We start from the raw sequence: 27,457 nt of genomic DNA on the forward strand, positions 1-27,457 counted from the left end.
CAAACCGACGACCTTCGGAAGCTCTCCCCAGTTTTCGTTCCAGTTTTCGTTGACTAAATGGAGTGCGCCTGGTCGCAAACAATGGGTGACGTCACACGCCAAGGACGACTGAGGAAGGGGCCTGTACCTGCTTCAAAGAATTTTGCCGCAATCGTCTCATTACTGCTCGTGAACAGCGTCACAGGACAACGTCCACCACAATCACGACTAGCGATACTATACCCGACTCTGCGTCTCCAGGCTGGAGCTGAAAAGCTGCCTGCTACCTCCGTGTACATACTGATCAGCCGCACAACGCCAACCGACTTCTTCGCTACTACGAAGGACCGGCATCATTGATAGCATTTAGTACATCTTGATTCCTTTTCCTTCCTCAATTGGCGTCCCAATTGAATGGATGAATGTTAAAATCTTTGCCTCTAATAGATTTTTTTTTTTTTCAGTTTTCTTTGTGGCGATTAATTTCTACTCCAAATTTTTAGGCTTTCGTCTTAATTCACGAAAAAGTGCCTCAACGTTTCCCATTCCCGTTTCCCGTTTTCAACATTTACTGGCAACGAAGGCCATTTTCTAAAACTCGTTCCCAGGGCATTTCTCCTGTAAACTGGGAGAGGTCGTGGGAACAAGATTGGCCATTTCTAAGACTACGTACTCCAAAGCAAACAAACTTGTAATGCAAAACAACAAAACAACAGATTTTCAATGGTTAAGTCACTTACGCGTACCCGACGCTTGTAATTCAACCAGCTCTTCAATTCCGATATTTATTTCCATGTATACAAAATGTATTATTTACAAAATAAATGTATACTCTTTTAGTTCAATTCTTGAAAATGTTCTTTACAATTTTACACCACGTAGCACTTGAACTTTCAGCTCTCACTATGATTAACACATAATTTCTCCTCAAAATAATTCAATTTTGTCATTGTTATCAGTTTACTGCACGCAGAGACGCGATTTAAAAATGCTAATGCCAAAGAGATTTGCTTGCTGAAGGTAATGCTCTTGAAACACACCGAGGTTTATAAAACTACAGCTTTACATAATCCGTGAAGCTGTGTGCAGTGTTTGAATAGGAAAAACCCAAATCCCATGGCAAAGAATTCCCGCAGAATTTTAATTCTGGGAATATTGCAAATTGCTAAAACATACTACCTGGAAAAACTAAACTTGAATGGTTCAACACATCATTAACGGAACATGTTCCATCACATTTGTTTCTAGATTTACTTTCTTAAAGCGCTGTTTCGCTTGTGAGGTCACCAGGATCGGAGTTCATTAGCAGACGTTACGTTTCTTCCATAGTTTCGAAACTTCACAGAACTGACAATCACCAAATGGCTAATGACATGCGATGACTTTCTTGACCTTTCCCTAGTTTGTTCAGAACTAGTCCAAGAAGAAAATGTTATTAAACTGCGTGATACCCAGTCTCTTCACTTCCTCTGCAAGATGAAACAGAAAAATATTGTCAGGGGAGTGGCAGTTAAAGCATTGCATTGTGTAGCAAAAAGAAACGTGAATCATGAAGTTACAGTATGGAGATACGACTAGGGCTTAACACAGTTCCTATCAGTAACCAAAAGGATTACTACTCCCCCTCCCTAGATGGTACCCATTTGTACACCTGGGTGGAGAGGGTAACAACACGACAATACCAAGACCAACCTAGCCTTGAGCAAAGGACCCTCTGATCGTCTGATATATACCGTGCTTCAGTAAAGGAGGTGCAGTATAAGTAATATTTTGAGTGGCCTGAATATCAGGCTTTTCGGAAGGGGGGTGGGGGGGGGGGGGAGTGAAAGGGAGAGAAAATCTTCCCTTTCTTCCCCCTCCCCCCTCCTCTTAGGAAGGCCTTATACTCGGTTATATTTTGAGCGGTTTTCGTGTGTTGAAAATAATTTGCGAATGGTTTTGCTTTACTTCACTCTACGACTGGTTAGCAAAAACTCGCGTCACTTTCTCAAGCAATGAGAAGCAGAAGCAAAACTAATAGCGCACGTATTTTCCCGCGCTTGGCACTGGTTGCTGGTATTTGCTGCAAATTCTGATTGGTTCGTTGTGCTGCTAGCGTCTTAAAACTGAAGATTACAGAGGAGCTTTTGTCGTGTTTCTTTAACTTTTAACCTGCTTTCTGCTATCCAGACCTTTTGGCAATTCTCAAAATACGAAATAAGAAGTAAGACGAAAGGAAATGTGATGTAATATTTTAAGCCTGGTGAACAAATGAGAATGATGTATTATTCAGTGATGACACAGGCAAACTCGGAAAAGGAAATTCCGAGTACTCCTATCAGGAGTCGAACCTATGACCTCCCGATTACTAGTTCGGATGCTCTACCACTGAGCTACAGGAGACTCGTGGGAGCTAAGGCCATTAAACTAGGTTCATGGGACAAACATCCTGCATACTGCTAGGACTGGAATGTCAATGAGTGGCATATGCGCAATGAAAGGAAATGTGATGTAATATTTTAAGCCTGGTGAACAAATGAGAATAATGTATTATTCAGTAATGACACAGGCCAGTGTCATTACTGAATAATACATCATTCTCAAGAAGTAAGACGTATACCACCTTGTAATGACCATTTCTTACCATCGATTTCTATTAGGTTGGCGTTCTTTTGGTTCAAGATGACAAACAGTTCTCGCTGATCTGATTTCCGTCCAACAATCCAGCAATCTGACATGGTCTTCACAAACGTTTCACCGTCTTCCTGGAAACTGTACAGAAATAAACAAAAATATGACGGTTGGAAAACCTTGTACTCCCTGGAGGGCCCAAAATCGAAGAGTAATTACAAATTACTGTTAGAGCGGTTTCCAATTGAGTGTCGTAAAACCAGAACCAAAGTAATTACTCTGGTCAATCGCAACAGATGTAAACAACACAACGAGCCAATCAGAATTCGAAGCAAATACATGTAACTGGCGCCAAGCGCGGGAAAACGCGATTGGTTTTGGTTTGGATTCCCATTGGTTGAGAAAGTGGCGCGAGTTTTGTTAACCAATCACTGAGCGTAGTAATGCAAAACCAAAGCAAACGCGAAATTACTTTCGACAGTCAATTGAAAACCGCTCAAATTAAAGAGATGATTTATGTATATACACTGACAAGTGTTCTACACCAGGTTTCACTAGGATTTGTTTAAACAAAAGTTTACAGAATTACGCCTTTGGTAAGGGTCGAAAAGGGAATCTAATTAACTGATAGAATGAAATGAAAGGCTTACAAATTTTAGGTTTTTCTTCATCGACATTTACTGTTTCCGATCTGTTTTTCTATGTAACTAATTAACTAGTTGGGAAAGAAATGTAACCAACTTGAAGAAAAAGTCGCTTTTAAGAGATTCTGGATGTAGTGTTAGACTGCCAACTGATTCAAACGGGATTTCATAAAGATGGATACATGTGAGATTATAAAAGAAGACGATCTGCTTAGATCAACTACTGGTCAGTAGAGCGGTCTCCAATTGAGTGTTGACAGTTATTCAACGCATGCTTTGGTCTTACCCTCTGTGATTCGTAAAAAACAAACAAACAAACAAACTCGCACTAAGAAAGGGTGCGAACCAACTAGGATTAAAACCAATGACTTCCTCACACACATAAATATTTTTTCCCGCGTTTGACGCGGGTTGATTGTGTACGCTTCCAGTTTTGATTGGTTCATTTGACTGCATGCATTCACTATGTTTTGCCTTTGTTCTAAAATTTGGTAATACCTTGCAAAATCTGCACTTATATCTCCCATAAGTCGCATAATCTCAGGTGCAACACATGGCAGCGAGGACTTCCTCGAGTGTACAGACGACTTCTGCGCCAGATTCATGTGATTAAAGTACAGATAACGGTACTGCTGGTCCGAGCTGAAGACAAAACGATAAAAAAGTAACATGTTTTGGGAACACGTAACACGTTTTGAAAACATGTTTTAGGAGAATTGCGAGACGGTTGAAAACTATAGGATCAACGTTGTCCTGTGATTTCAGTAGGGAGCTTTTGCAACGACGACCGCGACGGCAACGAAAACGTCAAAAAAGCAACAGGCTTTTAAATACCCAAAACAACAACTCTGCCCGTGCATTTCACTTGTTGGTACATTTCTTTGCCGTCACTGCACGACTAGGACGTTAAATTTCCTGGTGGGACGTTCTGTGGAGGACGCTATTATTCCAACTCGTTCAACTAGTACACTGTGGCTAAATTATCAGGAAAGAAAATAAGTTGCAATGGCGTTTAAGCTAGGGAATGAAAATTTCATCAAGATGTACTCACGTCCTCTACAAAATCTGGAATTTGGTCATTTCACGTTGACGCTTTACAGAGGACGGCAAAGAAGTGTAATGAAAAATGAATGTGTAAAGCAGTTTTTTTTGCTCATTATACCTAATGTACTGTGGTGTTCACCTAGTCGTTGCTTAATTTGCAAAGAATCGGCACCCACCGGAGCTCCTGTGGGTATTTTGTTGAAAATCATCGCAGGCTATAATTACAAAAACAGTGCAATATTATAATGTTGCTTATGTTTGTTTAACAAATTCAGTCCGCAAACGCAACAACAACGAAATGAGGAACTCTCAGTGTTTCTACAGTCAGCTCCCTTTATTGCGGACACCCTAGGGCCCGGGGAGGGGTACTCCAAAAAAAATTGGGTAGGGGTGTGCGGCCCGCTTCCCAAAACCCTTACCCTATTTATGACTAAAATCTGCGATTTTCCCTACCCTATTTATGACTAAAATCTGCGATTTTCCCTACCCTATTTATGACCTGAAGTAGCTTCTTCTAAAAAATTCGAACCCAGGACTAGAGTGCAAAAATCTATACCCTATTTATTACCAAAATGGCGGCAAAATGGCTAAAAGCGATACCCTATTTATGACCAAAACAGCCGAAAAACCATACCCTTTGGCGCCGCACATACCTATATAGCCCATATAAGGGAGTACCCCCCCCCCCCCGGGCCCTAGGGACCGCGAGTTAGTGTCCTAAATAGCGAGAGTCCGTAATAACGGGTATTTATTTCAGTCAAACGTCTGCAATTTATATTTGCCGGGGATTCAGCTGCAGTCCGTATTATCGGGGTGTCCGTAATAGCGAGGTGTCCGCAAGGAAACTGATCTAAAGAAGCAGTTCTAAGGTTTTTAATTTTTAAAATGTTCCCTCTAGATCAAAGGGGCTTTGAAGTTCTTATGCTACAATACAGAGTTTACAACACTAAAGCATCCAGCCTACGAATACAGCCGCCTCTTATCGCTCCCGACCGCACTGACAGGTGGCTGTGTTCGCAGGCAACAGAGCATGCACCTGTTACAAATCCTTATTCTGTGATAAAAAAAATCAGTTTGCATATACGGCAATTTTTCAACACAAGGTCCCGTCGGAACTTCAGAATTTCCTCTAGAGCCGAAGTTCTATGGTTAAAACAAAGTAGTTAAAGTAGACTTTCTCAAAGTCGCTCGCTTGCTTCTCTTTGAATGGACCTGGCGCGAGCGACTTTTATCACTTGCAGCGCGCCAAATTTACAGGAGGAATTTTCCTCCTGTCGCATTATCCAATCAGAACCAGCGATATGAAAGTACACGTCAATCAAGCCAGATCATAACCAGATCACGCGCAAAGCTGTTCAAACATACAACACTAGCTCTTCGATAGCGACTGTTATTTCGGTCTACGACCAAGACCTTTTAAATTCCTCGCACTGATTACACGTTCATTTAACGACGCAATTCGTGTATAGGTTGCAAAAGCAAAGTACAGAGATGTCCGCAAACATCAGCGCAAAGTAATCGAAAGTCACTGTTGTGGAAAGGACGTGTTTTTATCGGCGCCCACAGGATGATCGGGAAAAAAAGCTTGACCTTTAAGGTGGCCCCATTGGTTTTCGATTTTCTACGTCACGGCGAAAGAAAAGAGGTTATGACCGTTGGCATCAAGAGGCGATCGATCGGTATTTTACGCTGCATTTTAAATGAGTGTTTTGATAATAACGAGATAAGCCTCAACCTTGTTCGGTATATAGCAAGCATTTTTCGGCCGTTAACTTGTTCGGTTGTTATATACCGATACGGATTCGGCCGTTATCCCAAACGAGTTTCGTTCGGTATATAATAGGAAACTCATTAGAGCCGATACATTTTATGTTGTTTTCCAGGTTTTCCCGTCAAGACAGCACTCTGCATGTCATGCTGTGTAGTGCTTTCATTTTAAAATTTATTATTGCAGTAGCAGCGCTAGCAGTAGCCGGTATTATTATTATTATTATTACTCGCACATTCGAAGTAAAGCATTTTAAAAATATTCGCGAAGCGAATCGACATAATTTCTGCAGTCATCAAAATGTAAACAAAATCTTCGCATGAACAGTGTGTAGTACGATACAGTCGTTTCGCGGGGCTGATAAAGAAAATGACTTGTCCTTTCACTGTTCAAATGCGTTGTCAACGTTTGAAAAATGTTTTGCAAATGCGTTGGCCCAATTTTTAAATGATTTTCAACGTATTTCGGTTTTGTTCGGAAACATTCCCAACGTTTTGAAACGCATTGAGAAAGTTTTCCAATGCAATTGTCGGCGTTTCCAAAGATGCGTTGAAATGACAAGAATGCATTGAGTTGACAGTTTGACAACTTCGCACCCTGAAAAGTTCGCGCCAAAATGACGTCACTTGATTCGATTTCCAGCAAGGGAAACAAGTCGAGCTCTCGCTCGCTCGCGCTCCGCGCTCGCTCGCTCGAGCTCTGACGATCGCGCTTCGCGCTCTCTAAGCTCGACTTGTAAGCAAGTCTATAGTTAAAGGTATTTGCGCGGGTTTGTGAGGGTTTGCCATTGTAACTAAGGGCTTCATGCTGTCTTAAAATTCTTTGTTAAATACTTCATAAGATGATTAAAACTGATAAATACCAACCTTTGTTGTTTCTTTGCACATTGCTCGCCAATAACATTAGCCAGTGTTGTTAGTTGAGGACCAATAAAATTATCGATCTTTTTATAGAAATCTAGACCAGGATAAGGTCCTAAAAAAAAGGAAAAAAGAAGAAGAAAAACTATTGGTGATCTAAGGCGTTAAGAACCCGTGTGGGTGGTGGTGAGGACTTAACACAGTTTCATTCGGGGAAGCTCCGACCGGTGGTTGAACAGTTCAACTCCTAACCCGTTAATTATTACCCGGGGGGGGGGGGGGGGCTACTCCCCTATATAAGAAATTCTAAACACAGACTAGATTTAAATCACAGTTCAAATCTAAGATGACATGAAAATGTGACCTACATTACTTTGTACACTGCGGATCATAACAGTTAATCAGAGTTTTAGTTGTTACATAATAACAGTTTCCTCAACTCACCTGAGATCATCAAACATATTGTGGCTTCAAGTGCCTGCGGGCCAGAAAATAGGGGAAACAGAAAGCTGAAACAAAGTTGAATCTGTTGCTACCAACTCTAATGCTTTTAGAAAATTGCAAAAAACAAATGAACAGACAACAACAACAAATGATCGGTTTAATTTTCTTGCGTAGACACAAATTGGTGAGGTCTAGCGCTGCTCTGCGATGGTGGGGTGAATAAATCCTTTAGCATATAACAAACCTCAATACTGCCCCAATCCACCTTTCGGAAAAAAATAGCGGCTGTACATTCTACCACAATACCTTGCCAACCTAACAAAGCCAATAGGCACATAGAAAGCCACATTCTTTCTGTGAAATTCGCCCCTGTAGTAAGGACATTGTGTATGCTAGGTTTGAAGATTTTAGAACTTTTCTGTGCGTTTCTATGTGTCATCTTTTTCGGCTGGGTGGATCACTTTACTTCTGGAAATTTGACGGCAAAACTCGCGCGCGAAATCCTGGCTAATGTCGGGAGGTGAACAGTAAATACTATGGGCTCGAGTTGAGTAGCCAATCAGAGTGTGTGAAGCTGGGCCGGGTTGTTCGCTAGCCGATTAACGCTAATCTACGATTAGAAGTTAATCGACGCTTTCATCTCGCCCGTTAAAAATGATTTTAAGGCCAATTTCGAGCTAAAGGTAAAGAAAAGTCTCAATGAAAACTGAGGGGCAAAAATCTTTTGGAAGAATCTTTATTGATTAGAAATTCAGTAAACTGTAATCAAAGTTTACTTTTATCCAGGATTAGCTTAATCAGGCTTTGAACAACTGGGCCCTGTTGTTAAGTTGGATGTATTGCATCACCTGATGCATTTTGACCAATAGCAGGAAAGCAAGAATATAAGCCTCGTCCCCAGTCGTCCTTGGCGCGGTCAATGTGGCATCACCCGTTGAGGACCTTTGAGGACCCCGTTGAGCTGCTACGAGTTCGATTCCAAGCCTCCAACAAAAAGCTCGGCTCACTCGATAAGCGCGATGAGGACTGGGAACGAGGCCTCAAGAATATGTGACGATGGATTTTAATGAAATTACAGCTTCCTGTTTGATGTAAACGGTGTTCCAAGACCAAGCTACTGTCTTGGAAGGTACTTCAATTCAACAGTTAGTTACAAATAAGTATTTCAAAAGTTTAAAGAAAACGACAAAACCTTCAAGTTTACAAAACATGTCGCGACCGATACTTCTGTCATGTACAAAGCGTTGGCTCACTGGAAAAATTCCCAAATTTCCAAGTTTGATCAAACCTGGATATCGATTGGATTTCACAATATCCAAGTTAACTAAATACCCAAGTTTGGTTTAAAGTTGGATAAATCATGGATTTTTCAAGGAAGAATAAATAAACAAGTAAATCCCAAATTAGTATTTAACAAAATCCTAATTAAATTTGTTTATCATAAAACACAAAGTAAAACAAGTTTGGAATTCACAGAAGTAATTTTGTTAACCAAACCTGTGTTCTGAACTTTCAGATTAGCTTGCAATGTGAACTTGGATTACTTTCCACCCAAATTTGGATTTTCTTCATGATAATTTTGTCAGCTGTTTTTTTTTTAACTAAAACAAGTTTGGAATTCAGAGAAGTAATTTTCTTAACCAAACCTGTGTTCTGAACATCCAGGTTAGCTTGTAATGTGAACTTGGGTTACTTTTCACCCAAATTTGGAATTTTTTTCAGGCAAACATTGCTCGCTTGTAACAGCCATCACTGGTTGTTACAAGCGATGAATAATGCCATCCACCAGAGTATTGAGTGTTTTGTGTAAACAAAAACCAAGTACACCATCCACTAGATAGTGATTCATCCAGTGGATAACATCATACTCCCTTTGATCAAGTGGGGTCACTGAGGTTGGTAGCCAATTGCAATAGTTATGTAAACTTGTTTTTACAATATGGTGTGCTTTATTTGTTATTTAGATATCTCGGCATTGTAATCTGCTATTTGCCATTCTTAAAATACCTTCAGCTTGTTTGTCTTAAAAGCCGACTTGACAATAAAAGATTACTGACTGAAATAGATGGCTTGGGAATTGTCAAAAATGAACTATAGTAATCAAAATTAATTCTATGCAATTCAACTCTTCTAAACTCCATAACCAATTCAAGCTTGTCGTGAAAGAAATTGTTGATGGTGGATAATGCATATAAAGAGTTTTGTTCACCATTTGTCTCATGATTGTCACTTAAATGTTGATTGCGACGTTGGCATTATCATAGGAGGAAACTGTTTCCCTTAATTCAAGCTTGGTACTAACAGTAAACAACCAAAAAGGTTGAAGTTATAAGTCAGCTTTCTTTCCAGACACCATGTTGCCATTCTCCAGTAGCAATATCAAGTATGCTTCCAAAGTTGATGCTATCCATTTGACTTGAGCGGCTTTCTCTAACCCACAACTTGTTTTCATCCCAGTTGCGATGTTTCACAAAGAAATATCCTTTCACTAACTTTTCAGCAAATAACACACGCTTTACTTGGGCTTGCCAAATTTCATCATCATCTCCTTTAACCAAGATCATGTCATTTTCCTCCGGATAAACAGGAACAACGACAGGTGGTAAAGGAATAGTTTCCCTGAATGGATCAACAACTGCAAAATTTCCGTTTGCATCTGGAAAAAGCATGATTTCTCTTTGTAAATCTTTAAGCCCAAGAATGGTGCCACTCTCAAAGGGTTTTACATAAACTGTGTCACTTAATGGATGATGCAGAACACCACCTGCCGGATTCCACACAAGCTGATAAGTGTCTCCAAGAACAACTGGCTGAGTAGTTTCATTCACATCCACAAGAAAAAAAACTGTTAATGCGTAAAAAAATCTCAGTGTTTTGTTGTTTAGCAAGCACAACATCACCATTTCTATACAGTTTCCCACCCACAGCAATTCTATGCATAGGCAGATATGCACTGCGATAACACTCAGCTGTGTCAGCAATGACACAGGATTCCAAATCTGAGAAGTAACCCATAATGGAAGCACTTTCGTCCCTAAGAAGGAAATGTGATTGCCCAGATCCAATAAGAACACCTTGATTGATTCTTGTGGCATCAGGGCTGTTCTGGCATAATTGAACCAAGTATTTTGCTCCTTCGAGGGAAGTTGCTACGACCTGATAAACAAATAAAATTAGACCAAATCAGTTTCTTTATGTAGTCTTGTTTCAGATCATGTGATAGTCTGGAGAATAGTACTTGTATAGCAATAATCTTCCCACATTACGAGCTCGCATGTAATGGCTGACAGTATGAGTAGCTAAGCCTATTAGATTTGTACACTACTAGAATTCTACTATTATTAATGGTGGTGGATGTTTACCTTGTCACTTTGCATGACAGTAAATTATATCTACCACTATTCACTTTTACTTCTTCAGTGAATTTCCTCTTCATAACATACTATTAATTTAATTATTCGATATTACATCGCAAAACATTTCTAACAACAGTTATTTTAACATGGCAAAACATTTCCGCCCGCAAATAGCAGGTGCTAGTCGAGGCGGGCAGAGAAAAGGGGGACAGCAGTCAGTTACCGAAATAAATAACATATACAAACGTAAATACATAACATTTACAAAATCAACCACTTTTAATAAGTAAATACGTGAATACTATTGCTTATGAGCTTGAAACAATACCCTTACTTTTTCTCTGTTAACTTTATGTGACCTTGATTGCCTCTCCATACTTAGATCTCTAAATGGGCAAAACTTAAGGAATTCTCTTTGAGACTCTTTTCTTGCAAATGTTTTCTCCAAATGCTTTCTGTTACTAGATTGTCTAACGTAACGTGAAACAGCTCTCTCAAACTGTGTGCACCAGTAGTTGTCAGGGGCAGAGAACCTTGAGATGTCCTCGTGAAAGTGAATAAGATTGTGCAAATTTATCACACAGGCTTGGGTACCAAAATGCTCTTCCATAAGAATACAATATCTCCATGAGAGACGCTGGAATTTATGTATCATGTCATCTTAAAATCTAAAAAATCTTAAATCTTAAATTTTGAAGTAATTAAGGTTTAGCGACGGGTTTATGTCTTTTCTCAGGCTCACCGAACCTCCCGACTTACTTACAAAAAGTTCTTATATTAAAGCAAAGAAAAAGAGTATACCATCAATGCGATCATGACCGTCTCCTACAGTTTCTTCGTGATCGAGCCTTTCTTCAATTTCGCTGTCCACCGGTACCACTGTTTCCTCTTCGGATCTTGGTGGTGTAACTTCATCACAGAATGCACTCGAGTTGAGATGAGATATTTGCGTACGATAATTTACTGCTTTGCCATTGCAAATTAAACAGAAGCAATGAACGTGGGCCGCTTGACGAGCCGAACAATAGCAAGTGGACGATGGAACTTTCATGCCTCGGGCCGCCATGTTTTGGTAACTCATTTCCAGACAATTCATTACTTGGCGTTTGTCACTGGGCCCGAACATCGATTAGCCAATGAAAAGCCGATATTTTTATGACGCGCCTATGGCGCGAAATAACACCCAATGAGAAGTGTGTTCACTTCAATGTAATCCACTGCTGCAGCATTGTCGAAGTCTTTTTCAAGATGGCGAGTTGCAGGGGAGCTACGTGTCGGAAGAATCTGCCACCAGTAACTTGTTCACCAGAAACTGTCTCTGAAAGTCCTATGGATGTAACTGAGGAAATTTCAGGCGACACAGACTCAGTCAGCTCGGATGATTATGAACCCGTGTTGTCTCAATCGACGGCAAAGTTAAGCTTACCTGTGAAACTGACGCGGGAAAACGCCCGCCAAAACATTGCCGCTGTTGAATCCGGCCCGAGCAAGACTGTATCAGGTCGGTAACGTACAGTATGGTTCTCTTCAATAGGTAGCTAAGCTATTCATTAATCTTAATCTGAAATGTATCATTTTCCTCCTTTATCAGAATGGTCAGTATTCGAAGTCAAGGATTGGGCGTTAAGGACTTTCGGGAGCGAAACTGTCGCCGAAAAGTTTGAACAGGAGGAGATTGATGGACGTATACTTTTGTCGACTGTTGTTCGGAGTAGTGAAGCTATGGAGGAGTTAGGACTCGACACCATTGGCAAGAAAGGGAAATTCTCGGAGAAATTAAGTGAACTTGGCGCAGGACCCAGTGCAGGTATATATATATGTATTCTCATTTACTCGTGTTTAAGCCTCTAAATGGAGTAGAGCTTCAAATTTGAGGACGAGGACGATTACGTGTACGAGATTTTACAGTCTCAAGTTTTTTGGCGTATCGTCAAAAACAAAATGGTGCGGTTATTTTTATTGGAAAAGGTTAAGCCCTTTCCCTGTTGCAAAGTGTTTAAACATCTTAAATTTGGTAACTTGTTCCCGCCACTACGGCAGGTCGCCTTCGATTATGAGCTGCTTTGCATTGTTTTTTCACTTTCAGGCTGTATTTGCCCGACATACCTTAATTCTGTGCAGCTTCGTTTTTAGCACAATATTTTTTCTTCTTCATTTGTGAAGTTTCCATTGTGTTGTAATACGTAGTTAATTGGCCATGTTACAGTGTGGTACTTATCTGTAGAGAACCTCAGAAAGAATTATGCTTGCCTCGATTTCTTCTAGTTTAATCAAATACTTATTTTGATCGATTATTTTGCGTTTGGACAAAAAAAAATTTTCATGAATCCGTAAGCAAACTTTATTTTGATAGTGTAAAACTCTAGGACTTATAGGTAGGTGCATTGAAAATCATGCAATGACCAGATTTTGGTATATATGCATGGTAGCTTATCATATTAACTATTCGCTGTATTTACTAAACCCAATTTAAGGAAAAAGTTGTGAGAGGGAGAAGCCCATGTCAAGAACTGAGTTTTCTTTGCTGGACCGAATACTTACCAACACAGAAAAAAATCAAATGAATACAGCAGATCGGGCCATTTATAATACAAAGTAAGTCTCCAGATATTTGTTTTTGATTATTGTATAAACTGTAGTTTAGAATCTTTCAAGCTGTCATTAGTCACATACAAGTTAACGAGTGTAATCCTCAAACTTCATGAGTCAGAACATGCCTTTTTTCAATCACAAAAGCCATTCAAAGCCAGCTTTACATTCATCCATTTGCTATATGGCATCACAAGAGCAAGTAACCTTGTTTAACCCTAGAGCTTTATCAGTTCCAAGTCTACCCATCCCTTTGGGCATTTGTATTGTTTTTCTCAATAATGTTGCAAATGTCCCATGGAGGAGCCAGCTCAAAGGTACAAATCCCCATGGTGGGGTTTGTGGAGCAGCACATATTTTTCAGCCTGTCTTTCTAAGCTTTGGTTTTGCAATCAGGTGCCTACAAACTCAACATCTCTCGGTCATATGTGAAAACAACAATGCAAATGTATCTACATGGGTTGGGGGTAGGCTTTGATGCACTTGATAATGAGGTCCTTATGACTCAGTTGGTATGATTTTACATTGGGAACAATCAGGAAATTGTACATTCAAAAAGGAATGATGTCATACTGTTAAAATCCAAAAGATAACGTTGATTTTGACAATGACCCATCTGCGGCTTGGTCTGTTTTAGCAAATACCTCAACCTAGGCCAGGATAAGTGAAGAAAATGCCTTAAGCAGGGGGTGGAGATTGGGCTTGGAATTGACGGAGCCATTATCTTGGCAACCGTACATCTAATCATGATCATCAAACCTATTTATTGTAAATTTGAAGCACCATTTCATTAATAATATATACTATCTAACCATGGTGTGGTCTGCATTTAGTCATTTTATCCCTGCTGCCCCTCTTTATCACAGGAAGAAGCGAATCACCAATTATATAAAGCAGGTGTGGCCACTGGGGTCCCCGGCGCCAAGGTTTCGAAATAACCTAGAAGCCACCAAAAGAATGCTTACTGTTGTTGACACGCTGGCCAAGGACCAGGACTTTACTTTAGCAAGACTTGGGTTGGGGAGAAATGCGATAATGCAAATTATCCGGAAGCATATGGATGAGCGACGGCGTAAGGAATCTGAGCAGCTGGAAGCAACTGGCAAACTCTCTCCTGTAAGCGGGAGTGAAAGTGATAGCACGAGTAATGTGAGTGGAGACAGTCCAGAAAGCGATGAGGGAAAGCCAGCTAAATTAGAGGATTACTATAACACAGGTGAGTCATATATGTATATTTTTAGATACCTTTCTGGGATATTTTGTGTTGTGATAATTATTTTATCATTCCAATAAATGCCCTATTTCCAAAAACCACCTCTTATTAGTTTTCTTTTTATTACATTGAAAGTGCCCTGTCTTCAGTAGGGCCCCCTGCCCCTAAATAAGAGCAAAGGTTTCAACTCTTGGTAACTCCTGCTCTTGTTTGGCTTTGATGACTTCAGCTCAGGATAACCTTGTCAGTTTGTTGCTAGCTATCCTTTTGATGCTGGTGGAGATTACTTAGAAATATTTAGACATATATCAATGAGCAAAATGAACTAGTTCCTCATGATTACCAGATCGGTTACCATGGCTACCCTAAAGGGAGTCAAAAGTACCTTATTTTTATTTACATGGTCAATTACGTGAAAAGTACTTGGTGAATATTTTTTTTCCTTTTAATGTATTGTTACTCATTGGACATAAAAGTTATCAGTTTTTCAGTGCTCTGTAATCTATGTACAGATTTTTTAAACAAAAATATGTCAAACTAAAGAAAAGCCACTGTAGCTTTTGAGTTATTAGTGTCAAAAGGAAAAATAAGGGAAATTTTGACCACCTTTTATAAACATTTCATTTTATTCATTGCCTGTTGATACAGTGTTGCACTATACACTAAAATTAATGTCTTTTCTGTGTTTCAGAGCTCACCTTATCATCAGCAGAAACCATTATTTTGGTGTGGCTGGAAAGAACAACCATCAATGATGTGCACCTTGTCAAGGATCTAAAACCAGTTGCCAAAAGTCTTAAACTGAAGCTGCTCAGGAACAAAGACAAAACTGCTCACATCCGTGCAATTGCAAGTACCCTTTTAAAACAGGGAAAGGTTGAAGTGAATGCTCCCTTAGGAAATATCACCAGAGATGATGTGGCTCTCAATAAAAGGTGACTGTTGCATTGCCACTCAATGTCCATGGCAACTAGTACTGTGCTGACTTGACCTAATAAAGGAACTTAATCTGATTGCCAGTACTGAATTCATAAACTGAATCTTCTCAGGAAAGGAAGGACAAAGTCACTATACGTGTTGTTTAAAGCGTCATGGCTGTGATGACTGCTCTGTTGAAAGCTGCTAGACTATGGCGTCATAAAAACTTACGTTTGAGACTATTATGAATATTTTGGTGAATAATATGTTGTTGTTTATAGTACTTGGCCATTACACAAGCCAGTGACAACTGTGAGAGATGACTTTATCACCTCGGTCTTGATAGACAAGGTGGTCAACCATGATCAGAAATGTTGAGCTAATAAAGGAACTTAATCTGATTGCCAGGACTGGATTTGCAAACTGAATCTTTCAGGAAAGGAAGGACAAAGTATACATGTTGTTCAAAGCGTCAAGAATGGCTGTGATGACTTTCTTGTTGAAAGCTGCTAGACTGTGGCTTCAAAAAAACTTACGTTTGAGATTATTATGAATATTTTGGTGAATAATATGTTGTTGTTTATAGTACTTGGCTATTACACAAGCTAGTAGCAACTGCTAAAGATAACTTTATCACCTTGGTCAACCTTTAGAAATGATCATCTATAAATCTAGGAACTTCATCTTTCTGCCAGAAATCATAAACTGAAACTGCTTAAGATAGGAAGGACAAAATTAATGTGTGTTGTTGTTTAAAGCATCATGGCTGTGATGACTGTTCTGTTCAAAGCTACTCCATGTAGACTGGCTAGTAAAACATTTTGTGGCGCATGACTAGTTGGTAAAACAGGTTATGACACAAACCTGTCAATATTTGATTATTTTTTAGACTGGTTATGTCATTATTTACATTAAACTGGTTAAAAAAAAGGGCATTTAGCAAATCTAGCTTCTTAAGTGTCAAACGAAATGTGGTTTAAATAGTGCGATTCCGAGATGGTTATCAGGTACTCCGAACCTGGATTACTTTATTGACATGTTTGGTTATCTTTAAAATACAAACATGTAACATGGTAAATCCATAAATGGATTCGCTCAAAACCAAATTACTCAAACAACAGGCTAATTGGATAATCCCTTTTCCAGTTATGAGTTTCTTTTATTTCCCAGGTTTGGTTATTAGTGTGACAGTCTAATTCCAAGTTTGTTATCTGGTGATCCAAACCTGTATTACTGAGTTGACAAAGTTGGTTACCTTTAAAATACAAACATGTAATGAGGTAAATCCATATCTGGATTTGTAAAAACCCAACTTAAGGAATAAATTGTTGACTATTTGGATAACACGTTTTCCAGTTATGGTTTATTCCTATTTTCCAGTTTTGGTTAATAAAAATCCAACTTACAAATCAGAATTGGATATTTTGCATTTTTACCAAGTTTGGATATCAGTGGAAATCCAACAAAAAAACAAGGAAAACCCAAGTTTAATCCAACTTGGAAATTTGGGAATTTTTCCAGTGGCTGGAAGTTGAAATCTCTGTCGAAACATATTTTGTCGTTTTCTTTAAACTTTTGACTTGCCTGCTACTATCAAGACCCTTTGGAAATTAGTATTTGTGGGGAAAACGTTTCTTCCTTTTTTTTTTCTTGCAGTGTAAAATTAAAGAAGTACATGTCGCATAATACTGAACATCAAAGTGGATAACACGTACCTTGTAAACTACTAACACAAGTTCCTCTTGTTCAGAGTCTGTGTTTACAAACATTTTAGGAGGGGTTCTCGGAATTGGCACATCGCCCAGTTCAGCAGGGCCTGTTATAAACCTAAAAGCAGAAAACGCATAATGAAACAACACAAATACTGCCAGAGATACTAGTGAATGACAAGGACCAAGAATAAGAGTTTGAAACCGAGACAACACGGTCCACCGAGTGCGTACGAGTCTTGTTTTCTGTTGCTTGACTGTACACATACACACTTGGAGTTACGGAGTGGGGTTCTAAGAAAATGGACTAGCTCGGAGTTAATGGTGAGATATGCAATGGTGTTATCTGTAAATGGTCTAACATTAGAAGAAAGCGACTCAGGAAGGTCGTTAAAAAGGAACAGACACGGGCCTAAAACTGAGCCCTGTGGTACGCCAGAGAACACTTCAACATCCTCTGAAGACACTCCATTTAGCAAAACACGATCAACAACGTTTAGTTCATACTTGCTCAATGTATCCGCCATCCCAAATGTGACATTGAAGCAGTGACTGTGTAACAAAAGTGGGAGGAGCTTTTGCTTTTATAGTGCGAGTTCCTGTTTAATGATGTAGATTAAGACATCATACATGTACCTGCCGTATCACAAGGGGAGTTGTGAAAATATCTATTGGATAATTTTCTTACTTTAAAATTCTCTACAAGAGAAACTAAATGTCAATTAGCGTTACCTTCCATGATGAGACTTGGGTTGTACAACAACATATCCCTGTGATCTTGGATTTTCCATACTCTGACAAAATTAATGCAGCAACAGTTTTGTCAAAAAGAGAAGCTTCAAAAAATGATATATAAAGAAATAACTTGGAATTACATGTAATACTTGAGTTTGCTATTACGTGTACTATTATCACTTTTTGAGGCATTATTGAGGTAAACATAAAATTATAGTGGAGTTCACCTCCAGTGCAATGCAAAAGAACAGATGCAATGCAAAAGAACAGATGAGGATTTTTTTCCAATAACAACCGGTTAGCTTAGTTGGGAGAGCACTGGACCAACAGTCAGGGTCTTTAAATAACTGAGGAGAAAGTTCTACCTTTGAAATGACATCTACAAACGGTTACACCTACTAGTCTTCTCGGATAAGGTTGATAAACCGTAGGTCCCGTCTCACATACTGTTCGAAATGAGTAGGGGATGTACCGTAGTCCCCGGTGTGGTGGTTTATCACTAATGCGGATTGCATCTGACTTTCACATTCATGTGTGGGTTGGGTGGGCGGGTGAGATCAAAATATGGCCTGATAGCGGCTGCCAGTGGCGCCTTTACATGCTGACCTCCGATCTCAACCCCACAGAAGAATTGTAAAATGCCACAGACTATCTGATATGTGCGGTATATAAATAAATACATTACCAATACCCTAATACCAATAATAATGTCAGCAGCACAATGATTAAAATTCTTTATACCCTAGTCATAGCAAAATTGATTGCCAGTGATTGTCAGCAATTTATATAGGAGTGGCCAACATACTAGACACCTGCTCATGATTTTTGCAGAACCCCTGGTAAATTCAATTACTGATATCTTACATGCCAGAAATGGGCAAATATTGGGACTTTTTGCAATCTTTTTTTGGTAAAACTATATTATTTTTGAGAATGGTGTATTATTCAGTAAATGACAAAGACATACTTGGAAAAAATCCGAGTGCTCCTATCAAGAGTTGAACGTAAGACCTTCCAATTGCTACTACTGTAAGTTTGGATGCTCTACCACTGAGCTACAGGAGACTTGTGGGAGCTAAGGCCATTAAACTAAGTTTATTTTTTCCAGTTAATTAATTAATTATTAATATATTTTTTTAAATGGTTCACCCCATACCAGGTCAAATAGTACATCCATGAACTTCAATGTAACACCTACCTCTAGGTCAATAGTTGAAGGAAACAAACTTGTCACTAAGTATTTATATAGAGTGCGCATATCTTCTTGTTCAAGACCACTCCTACAAAAAAGTAGTGATGGCTTGTTAACAGTGAATTCATTGTTAGGCACCCACCTTAGCTTGAAATTGCAGGATTATATTTCTGTCAAATTTTGCTGTAAGTGGAAGAAGTTTTGATCTTAGCTGCCTAAGTACATGTATATCAAGCGGTGGTCAATTAAATGTGTTAAACAATGAATTTGGATGGTCAGCAACCATTAAGGATAAGAACAACAACAACAGACTTGAATTAAATTGTTAGGTACTAACAGTGATTCAACCCCTCCCCTCCCCCTCCCCCCTCTTTCCCCAGTTTCTTGTTCCTGGTCCCCTTAATGAAGGGTTTTTTTTCTCTAGGCACTATGGCTGATCTCCTCCCTTCACAAAAACCAACCTTTCTAAATTTTGATTTGCTTCAGAATTCAGGGGTCATAATTAACTCATATCATAGGTTGGCCACACTAACTTGGCTGTTGTTGAATTGATTTAATACAAAGACCTCTTCTAACTGTAATAAACACACAGCCAGTGTTAAAATTTGACATGTACATGTAACTAACATGACTTACCAAACAAGCTTTTCAGAATATAGAAATGCTGTGTATCTTATTTGGCTAAACAAGAAAAAAAGATTAGTAAGGATTTCTCTAAAAAGAAAAGAAGAAAAAATCATTAAAAAAGAAACTATCATTCACTGCCACAAACCACTTTTAATACCTGAAGGAATGTTCAATCACATTTACAAAGGACTGGATCCTAAGAAATGTGTTTTTGTCCAGTGGTAGAAAATTTATTCCTGCCAAAAAAAAAAAATAATAAAATAAATAAATAAATAAATAAAGAAATAAAGAAATAAAGAAATAAAGAAATAAAGAAATAAATAAATATGGCTGTCATACTGCACATTCCAGAAACTGTGAGAAGACTGGTACAAGTAAGGGATTGTGGAATCGTTTGGATCGATTCACGGATGGACATCAGGCAGACAAATAAGATGATTTTTCAGCTTCTTCTCAGGGTAGCATAGCTGTAGCTGTTGTAATTATAAATTGGTTTTAACCTGGAAGAGTATTTCCTAAGTACAAAATTGACTGCTGCGAAATGCAGTTATTCATTGCCGCAGTTTCCATCTCCCCAGCATACTAGTAGACCGTATGCTTATTATTAATATATTATTTTAATCAAAATATCACTGTATGCCATTTAATGTTGGTCAACAAAATATTAATATTGATACAAACTATTCCAAATAAAGTTTGACTTACCTGAAAAGACATCCAGAAGATCAAACTGAGAGAAATTTAGAGTCTGTAAATACTGCAACAATTAAATTCAAAATCAATGTTAAAATCCATTAATTTTAATTTGTAACTCTCACTTGTTTATTTATTTATTTATTTATTTATTTATTTATTTATTTATAAACTTCGCAAGAGGAGAAAAAAAAACAAAATGAAAAACCTCTGACAGGAGAGAACTCACAGAACGATATGTTCCAATAACGAGACCCCTTGTAAATAAAATCACATCATAATAATTAAGTTTTGACAAATAATTAACAACACATTTTAACTAATAATACAGGTAACGATCTGCTTTGATGACATTTTATGCAGACACTTTTGAACGTTTGAGGTACTGCGGGATCGTACACATTTAAAGTCAAATCTAGGTAGTATGCCCTCAAATTAGTTTTAAATACATTTATAGATTTTGTATTGTCCCTCAAGAAGTCTGGAAGTGTGTTAAATGCTCTTGAGGCTCTTGAGTAAAAACTGTTCTGGAACGTGACAGTCTTAGCTTTAGGTATATCTAGTAATATACTCTTAGTTGGAGCAGAACGCCTGGTAACTCTAATAGGTTGAAATATCTTAAAATTGGTGTCAGAACTATTAACAATAGATTTATAAGTGTAGATCCTTACTTGTCAATGAGTTTCCAGTGGTAAAGCTTAAATTAATGAGCATCTCATTTACTGGACACAACTACATACATGTATATGTTGTAGGTTAAAATGAATCCAGGTTAAAATGATTTCAACTTAGGTTGGTTTGTATTTTCCTTTGTTGAGGTTGGGTAATTTACATCTGAAACAAAGGAAAATAGAAATCAACCTAGGTTGAAATCATTTTAACCTGGGATTCATTTTAACCTACAACATATACATTATTTTAAATTAAAATATCCTGTATTTACCAATAGTTTCAGTCTCTAGGGATGCGACATTAAATTTGTAGATTAGCCCAGGTTTTTCAACGAAAGTACATGTGGTCATTAACAAAGAAAGTCTCCCATTCACGTTACAAGTTTTTTAGTCATTTTCAGACTCCACATAGCCAGCTACTGTCCTCTTAATAACAACCCTGAGTCCAACACTCGATCAATTTATTAGAGAGGGGATGCCCTGACAACTGGTATCTCCTTGTCCTCCAGGGACCGTTTGAGATGCCTGACAATAATGATTAAATCATGCTATGCAATAAAAATTAAAAAATTAATCAAGTAAATACATGTAAGCCCAAGAAACCCCATGCCTGAGCAACAGGGAGATGTCTAAGCCATGATTGCATAAAGCCTATAATTAAAGGGCTGTCAGTGCAATTAACTGTCTTGCACTATACATTGAATTTCACTGACTTGATAACAACACTGTATTTTGGCCTCATTTTTCTTTAAAGCATAAGCATGAACCAGCACAAAAAAAAGAGCAATGATCTCTGACAAAATTGAATGCCCATGCAAAAGGTCTAACATTTTTTTTCAGCAAAAAGTTGTCCTAAAATTCAACACAAGATGGTTATAAAATAATTATTATAAGCACTCAACCCTTCAATCATAGCAAGTATGTAAAGTAAAATAAATTTTACCAATAAGAAGTTTAAAACCTTAATGATACCATGATGTGAGAGCAAAACCTTGCATACATGAAGTAAAAAAGCAATACTTACAGATGTATAAAAATGTTCAAGTCTCTTGCACAGGGCTTCAAGGTTGTGGGATTTCAAAATGTATGAAAATGTACCATTGAACAACTAAAAAATAAAAATTAATACAAAAAAATTAGTTACTTAAATAATGTATGTAAGTATGCTTTTCTTTTCAAGTGCGAATGATTTCACCAAAGGGCAGCAGCTATTGACAGAGTAAACACACAAAACTTGGTTTTCGTAGTGTACCTTAAACATTTTGTATGCTTGCTTTAATACTGCATCAAGAACAGAATCCTGTCAAAAGTAAAAAGTAGAAAAAAAGTTGCATTAATTTTATTTTAAAACGTACTCATAGGTTTCTTAAGTTAACAATCCATGTGCATAAGGCAATATATAGAGGTAGAGGTAGAACAAAGCCTTTTGTGACTATTAGACTATGAAATTAAAACATGTACTGTTGAAGAGAATAATGTATGTATGCACTGATGAAACTGAAGTTAACAATGTCACTTTAAATCCCTCCTTATATACCTCCATCATTCATTTTCAATTGGTCACAAAATAAAGCTAAATGTGAATGCAGTCAGTCATTTTCATATAATAGGTACTGTATAGTACGTAAATTTGGTCAGTACTCTGTTGTTACAGTTATGCATCAGATTTTCATGCCCATCAGTGTCTTGCCTGCAATGAGGGCATTTTGTTTTTTTGGGTTTCTTTTTTGGGGGGGAGGGGTGCCTGAGTGCCAGAAGCTTGCACCCGCCATGTTGGATTTGTAAAAAAATATTAGGGAGCTGGGGAAAGGGGGCAGAGGAGAGTGGCAAGAGGTGAGGCATTTTTCTTCATCCCCTCTGGCTCCTCCCTCCTTTTTCTTTCAGCCTAATACCCACCCCCTTGGTCACATGTACACTTTCTACTCTCCCAAATCTTCATCTGCTTTTCAAATCCAAGATGGTGGCTATATATATGCAAAGTCATGTACATTTTGTAGCACAAGTTGCCCCCCCCAAAAATATGCCTGCATTGCAGCCGCCCATCAGTGTCCAGAATAACAGAGTTTTCATGATTTATACTATAACCACTCTCATTTATTAATTAATATTCATCTTCATGTACTATATCACAGTTTTGTACAAATGCAACTTACATGCTGTGAAAAGAAAGTTAAAAAAAATTCAGGCTTGAATGGGATTTGAACCCATGACCTCTGTGATTCCAGTGCATTGCTTTTAATTACCAGTTGTGCTAAGAAGTCAAAGTCATTGGGTTTGGTAATTTTTTGAGCCCATAGAGATGAAGAGATACATGTAGAAGTAAAAAATATATTTTCTCACCAGAACATCTTCATCATGATATTCAATAACCATCTTTCCATCCTTTGCCATCTTCTCACTGAAAGGAATGCTGACTGTCTGTGAAGAGATTAAAAATAATTATTATTATTATATTAATAATAACTACTCTCGCCCTGACAATCACAATACGCAATGTTAAATAATTATAATTTTATTATTTATTAAACTTTCTTTAACAACATATAAAAAATAAACCATCTTACTAATAGTTATTGAAGAGCTGAGATTATAGCCATACTGTATCCTTAACACAATGTTACATGACATTCCGCTGTTTGCACTTTGTTTTCATTTGTGATAAAAACGGAAATCTTGCTCAGAATCAAAGCTTTTATTGCAAAGGAAGCACAAAGCAGGGGATAAAACATTGGTCAGGAGCAACATCTCCTGAAGGAATTCAAGGCCACATGCAAAAACTCTCGTGAATTTGAGCAAAAACAACAAAAAGCAATTAGATGAAAAGTCATTAAGGTCGGTTATGCACCCAACTCTTCAATTATGTTTTATTAATAACAAGCTAGGGATACAGTCACATTGAGTGTTTGCAATTTAATATCATACAATTTGTAAATAAAAATAATTATAATGTTGTTATAATGAACAAGTTTACCATGATCATCCAGAATTCGGGTTCTGCTTCAAAGAACACCTGCCTTGATTTCTGTGTGTGAAGGGAATTGCAGGGCTTGTCTGGTGAGAATGTCCTGGAAAAATGTTAACAAAGAACAAGAAGATGATGGCTTGAGACTAACAGTAGCCAACTGTGCATGACAATTCTGGCTAGTGAAACTTTTCACTAGCCACGACAGGAGTGAGTTAAAAAGTTAGTCTCAAGCCCTGTGTGCAGCCACATGGCTTGTGTACATACATGAATTTCAGAATTTTTTCTATTAATATTTAGTTTGACACAAGAATTAATGTGACTTGCATTCATGATCTTTTACAAACTGGGTAGAACCTTTAAATAACTATGGGAAAAACTAACAACAGATTAAGCAATGCTACAGGTATAAAGCTATCTATATCTATTAATAAACATGCTACATTTAATTTATATGTGATATACGTACATCTCACACATTATGAGGACAGCAAATAATGGATGTGGTAAATAAAATAGAAAATTGGTTAAGATCAGTTATGTACGTGTAGGTTCAATCTGTTACAAAAATGTTAAGTTGGGCACTTTCTTTTCTTAAGTTATTAGTCAGAGCATATGACCAGTATGTACAGATACAGCTGTAGTTTATTGTTCAATGAGAAAGAGTAAAATTAAAATTAATCAAAAATAATTGGCACTCTTAGGGATAAAAGGGTTAAAGTAAATTTAAAAAAATTATTAATTAAAATTAATATTAAGCTTACTGTGTGAATTTTACAAGTGCTTCACAGAGTCCTATGTTTTTTATCTTCTTGTCAAGGTCCTCTCCAGTAGGAATGTACAGAACAATCTTCTCCTTTTCCTAGTATAGAACAAATGACCTGTTTATTTCATGTAAAAGGCATTTTTCATGTAGAATTCCCTTTAATTGTATCCTTTAGAAAGTTATAGAGCCTCCATAACTATTTTCATTCCTGAGCAATAATGCTTGGATCTAAAATGTACTTCTTGCAACACTAGATACAACATTTAACTGAAAGCAATCTTCAGTTAGATCTGCAATTGGGTTTGACAAGTATTTTGGCCTGAAGAGATGCAAAGACGACTTTGAACTCTTTTTGATATACTACAGTAACACAAAAACATAAAGAGGAACAATTTGCACACCAATCTGGGCTCAGCTGCAACTCTTGAGTCTTTCAAGACAGGCGTCTACATGTGAGCTAGATCATTAGGTGTGATTTAAGATCTGTCACTGCCCAGGACACATATGCAAGCTTTAAACAGAGAGTACTGTGTCCTTTCCCCTTCCTTTGTCCCTTCCTTCCTGACCTTTCAGGTTCTTATCTGTGTGCCAACAGATGTAAATAATTTGGATGTAGATGTATAGCTCCACTACTCCTAACCAAGTAATCTCTCCAAGCTGTCTCATCCGCTGGGATGTGAGACAAAATATAAATGACCACTCCAGTAATCCCCCTGATGCCTGATCCTTTTACCCTGCAAGCAGAGTTCCCTTTAATCTCTCTATGAGATCAACGGGATCTCTGCTCAGAGGGCAGATCCTCTGAGATATGAAACAGAATACACTACAGGTAGCCTATATACAGCAATTCCCAACCCCTCAATAAAATGAGACAGGGGTTCTCCTCTTTTTCTAGGTGGGAGGCATGTATACTAGGGAGGTTGTATGTGGGCAAATTTTATACACTTAATGTATGGTCCCTTGGGAAACAGTTAGTTTTGTTTTCCCTCGAGTCCTGATGTTTCCCTCGACTTCATCTCAGGAAACATCGGGACTCTCGGGAAAAGAAAACTAACAAGTTTCCCGAGGGACCATACATTAAGTGTATATTGTCCATGTACAACCTCCCTAGTATATGTTTAGACTTTCCCTTCAACAATCACAGCAAAACAAACACACAAACAACTGAGAGGGAAACAACTGCAGAATTGTATCCAGGTCGGGATACATTTGTATTTAATAATGGGCACATGACCAGGAATCAACCAATCACAGTGCTCATTTAGTTGAGTGAAAGTCTAGGTATATAACAAGGCGAATTGTGCACTGCAGGTACTGTAGTCACTCACTCAACCAGGCCCAGGGTCCATTCCGTGTATGTCCCATGCTGGAGATACTCTGAGAGTTTTCAGGTTCTATACCAAGTGGCCATGGAATCGCTATGACCACCACCCTGTCCCCCAGACAACCCACTCCCCTGCCTATTGATTCTAAGTCCTACACTCGGAGAGAAATCCTGGATACTTTTTGATTACAACAATTGTTCATTTGAACAGGAGAAGTTTTCAAAAGCCAACTGAAGGTAATTTTTCTTCATGCCAACAAAGGTAATCTTACACTAGGCACTACCTCTGTTTTATGCTACATTAGGACAAAGATCCCAATGGTGCGCCAGAATACAGAGCCATTTGGAAACACACACCAAAGATCTTTGGTGTAACCTATGTCAAAAGCAGCCTGGATTTAAAAGCCCCTAGATTCTTTTTAGAACTTCACTCTCCAAAATGTTATTTCAGTCTTGAGCCCTTGGAATTGAAAGCAGTCCAAAGCTTCTTTTTTTACATAACACATACATGACCAAGGTGAATTATAGTACAGAATACAGGGTGGCTCTTGAAGAAGTATTACTTGGGTGGCTTGGCAGTCAAATTGCAGAAGCATAATACTTGAGTGGCTTGGTGGCTTGGTAGTCCACTGGCGAACCTCAGAGCTACCAAGCCACTCAAATATATAACTAGTCTTTAAACACTGAACTTCACTGATGACCCAAGGAGCCACAGACCCACTCAAATACATACCTTATTTATTCTTCAAACAAATCACAAGATTTTAACATTTTTAAACATACTGATCAATGTTTTCCCTTCACGGACGAGCCGCCGTGCCACTTCGATACAGCCGTTTCCGATGTGGCCCTGCATAATGTAGTAATTGCTCCTCAATGCAAGGTGCAATTATCACATTTCATTTCCAAGGTAGACAGAGTACAATGATTTGGAAATAATTTACGACCCCCATAACAGTTTTCTGTCAATGAAGCGTGATGATTGCATGATAGATAATCTTGTAGGTTTCGTCAAGAAATAATAGCCTGTTTAAAAGATGCCATTCCAAAACAAATCTAAAAAAATTATAAATCTTATCAGTGTTACTAGCGATTATCGCGATCGCTAAAAGATTTCCGGGAAAGATTTAACAAAGATGTATATTAAGATGAAGCAGTTATAGTTACCAAATTAAATAATCAGTTGCCTTTAAATTTAGCTGACATACCATTCCTTCCTTCGGTCCAAACGTTGGATTGTAAATAAAGAAATTGACAAGCCCAGGGGATGTTTTCATGGACGCCATCTTTTAATTTTGATATCCTCCAGTGTCTCTGTAACATGAAGTAGGAACTGGTGAACGAGTATTACCG

General features: G+C 38.2%; 3 protein-coding genes across 4 annotated transcripts; 1 reads left to right on the forward strand and 2 right to left on the reverse strand.

Annotated features, from left to right (window-relative positions):
* Positions 1-750: 750 nt before the first annotated feature.
* Positions 751-27,422, reverse strand: LOC146460971 (vacuolar fusion protein CCZ1 homolog). Its single transcript, XM_085087466.1, has 17 exons — positions 27,313-27,422; positions 24,779-24,876; positions 24,024-24,117; positions 23,393-23,470; positions 22,305-22,352; positions 22,077-22,160; positions 20,394-20,445; positions 19,846-19,924; positions 19,698-19,742; positions 19,068-19,149; positions 17,867-17,928; positions 17,141-17,252; positions 7,350-7,383; positions 6,912-7,020; positions 3,732-3,875; positions 2,603-2,730; positions 751-1,448 (listed from the first exon to the last, which is right to left on the reverse strand). The coding sequence occupies exons 1-17, from the start codon at positions 27,388-27,390 to the stop codon at positions 1,393-1,395; spliced, it is 1,383 nt and encodes a 460-aa protein (XP_084943592.1). The 5' UTR covers positions 27,391-27,422; the 3' UTR covers positions 751-1,392.
* LOC146460972 (uncharacterized) lies at positions 9,276-11,776 on the reverse strand. Of its 2 annotated transcripts, none has more exons than XM_085087436.1 (2): positions 11,507-11,776; positions 9,276-10,505 (listed from the first exon to the last, which is right to left on the reverse strand). In XM_085087436.1, exon 2 carries the CDS (start codon positions 10,442-10,444, stop codon positions 9,683-9,685), a length of 762 nt encoding a protein of 253 aa, XP_084943562.1. In that variant the 5' UTR covers positions 10,445-10,505; positions 11,507-11,776; the 3' UTR covers positions 9,276-9,682. Both variants share the same exon structure in this region, with proteins under 2 accessions (XP_084943562.1, XP_084943563.1).
* Positions 11,954-15,174, forward strand: LOC146460973 (uncharacterized). The gene is made up of 4 exons (XM_085087260.1): positions 11,954-12,206; positions 12,297-12,512; positions 13,180-13,300; positions 14,161-15,174. Exons 1-4 carry the CDS (start codon positions 11,954-11,956, stop codon positions 14,585-14,587), a joined length of 1,017 nt encoding a protein of 338 aa, XP_084943386.1. The 3' UTR covers positions 14,588-15,174.
* Positions 27,423-27,457: the final 35 nt, after the last annotated feature.

The sequence above is a fragment of the Pavona decussata genome, unplaced genomic scaffold (assembly GCF_977016875.1).
Source record: "Pavona decussata unplaced genomic scaffold, jaPavDecu1.1 SCAFFOLD_202, whole genome shotgun sequence".
In the NCBI taxonomy this organism is placed as follows: Eukaryota; Metazoa; Cnidaria; class Anthozoa; order Scleractinia; family Agariciidae; genus Pavona; species Pavona decussata.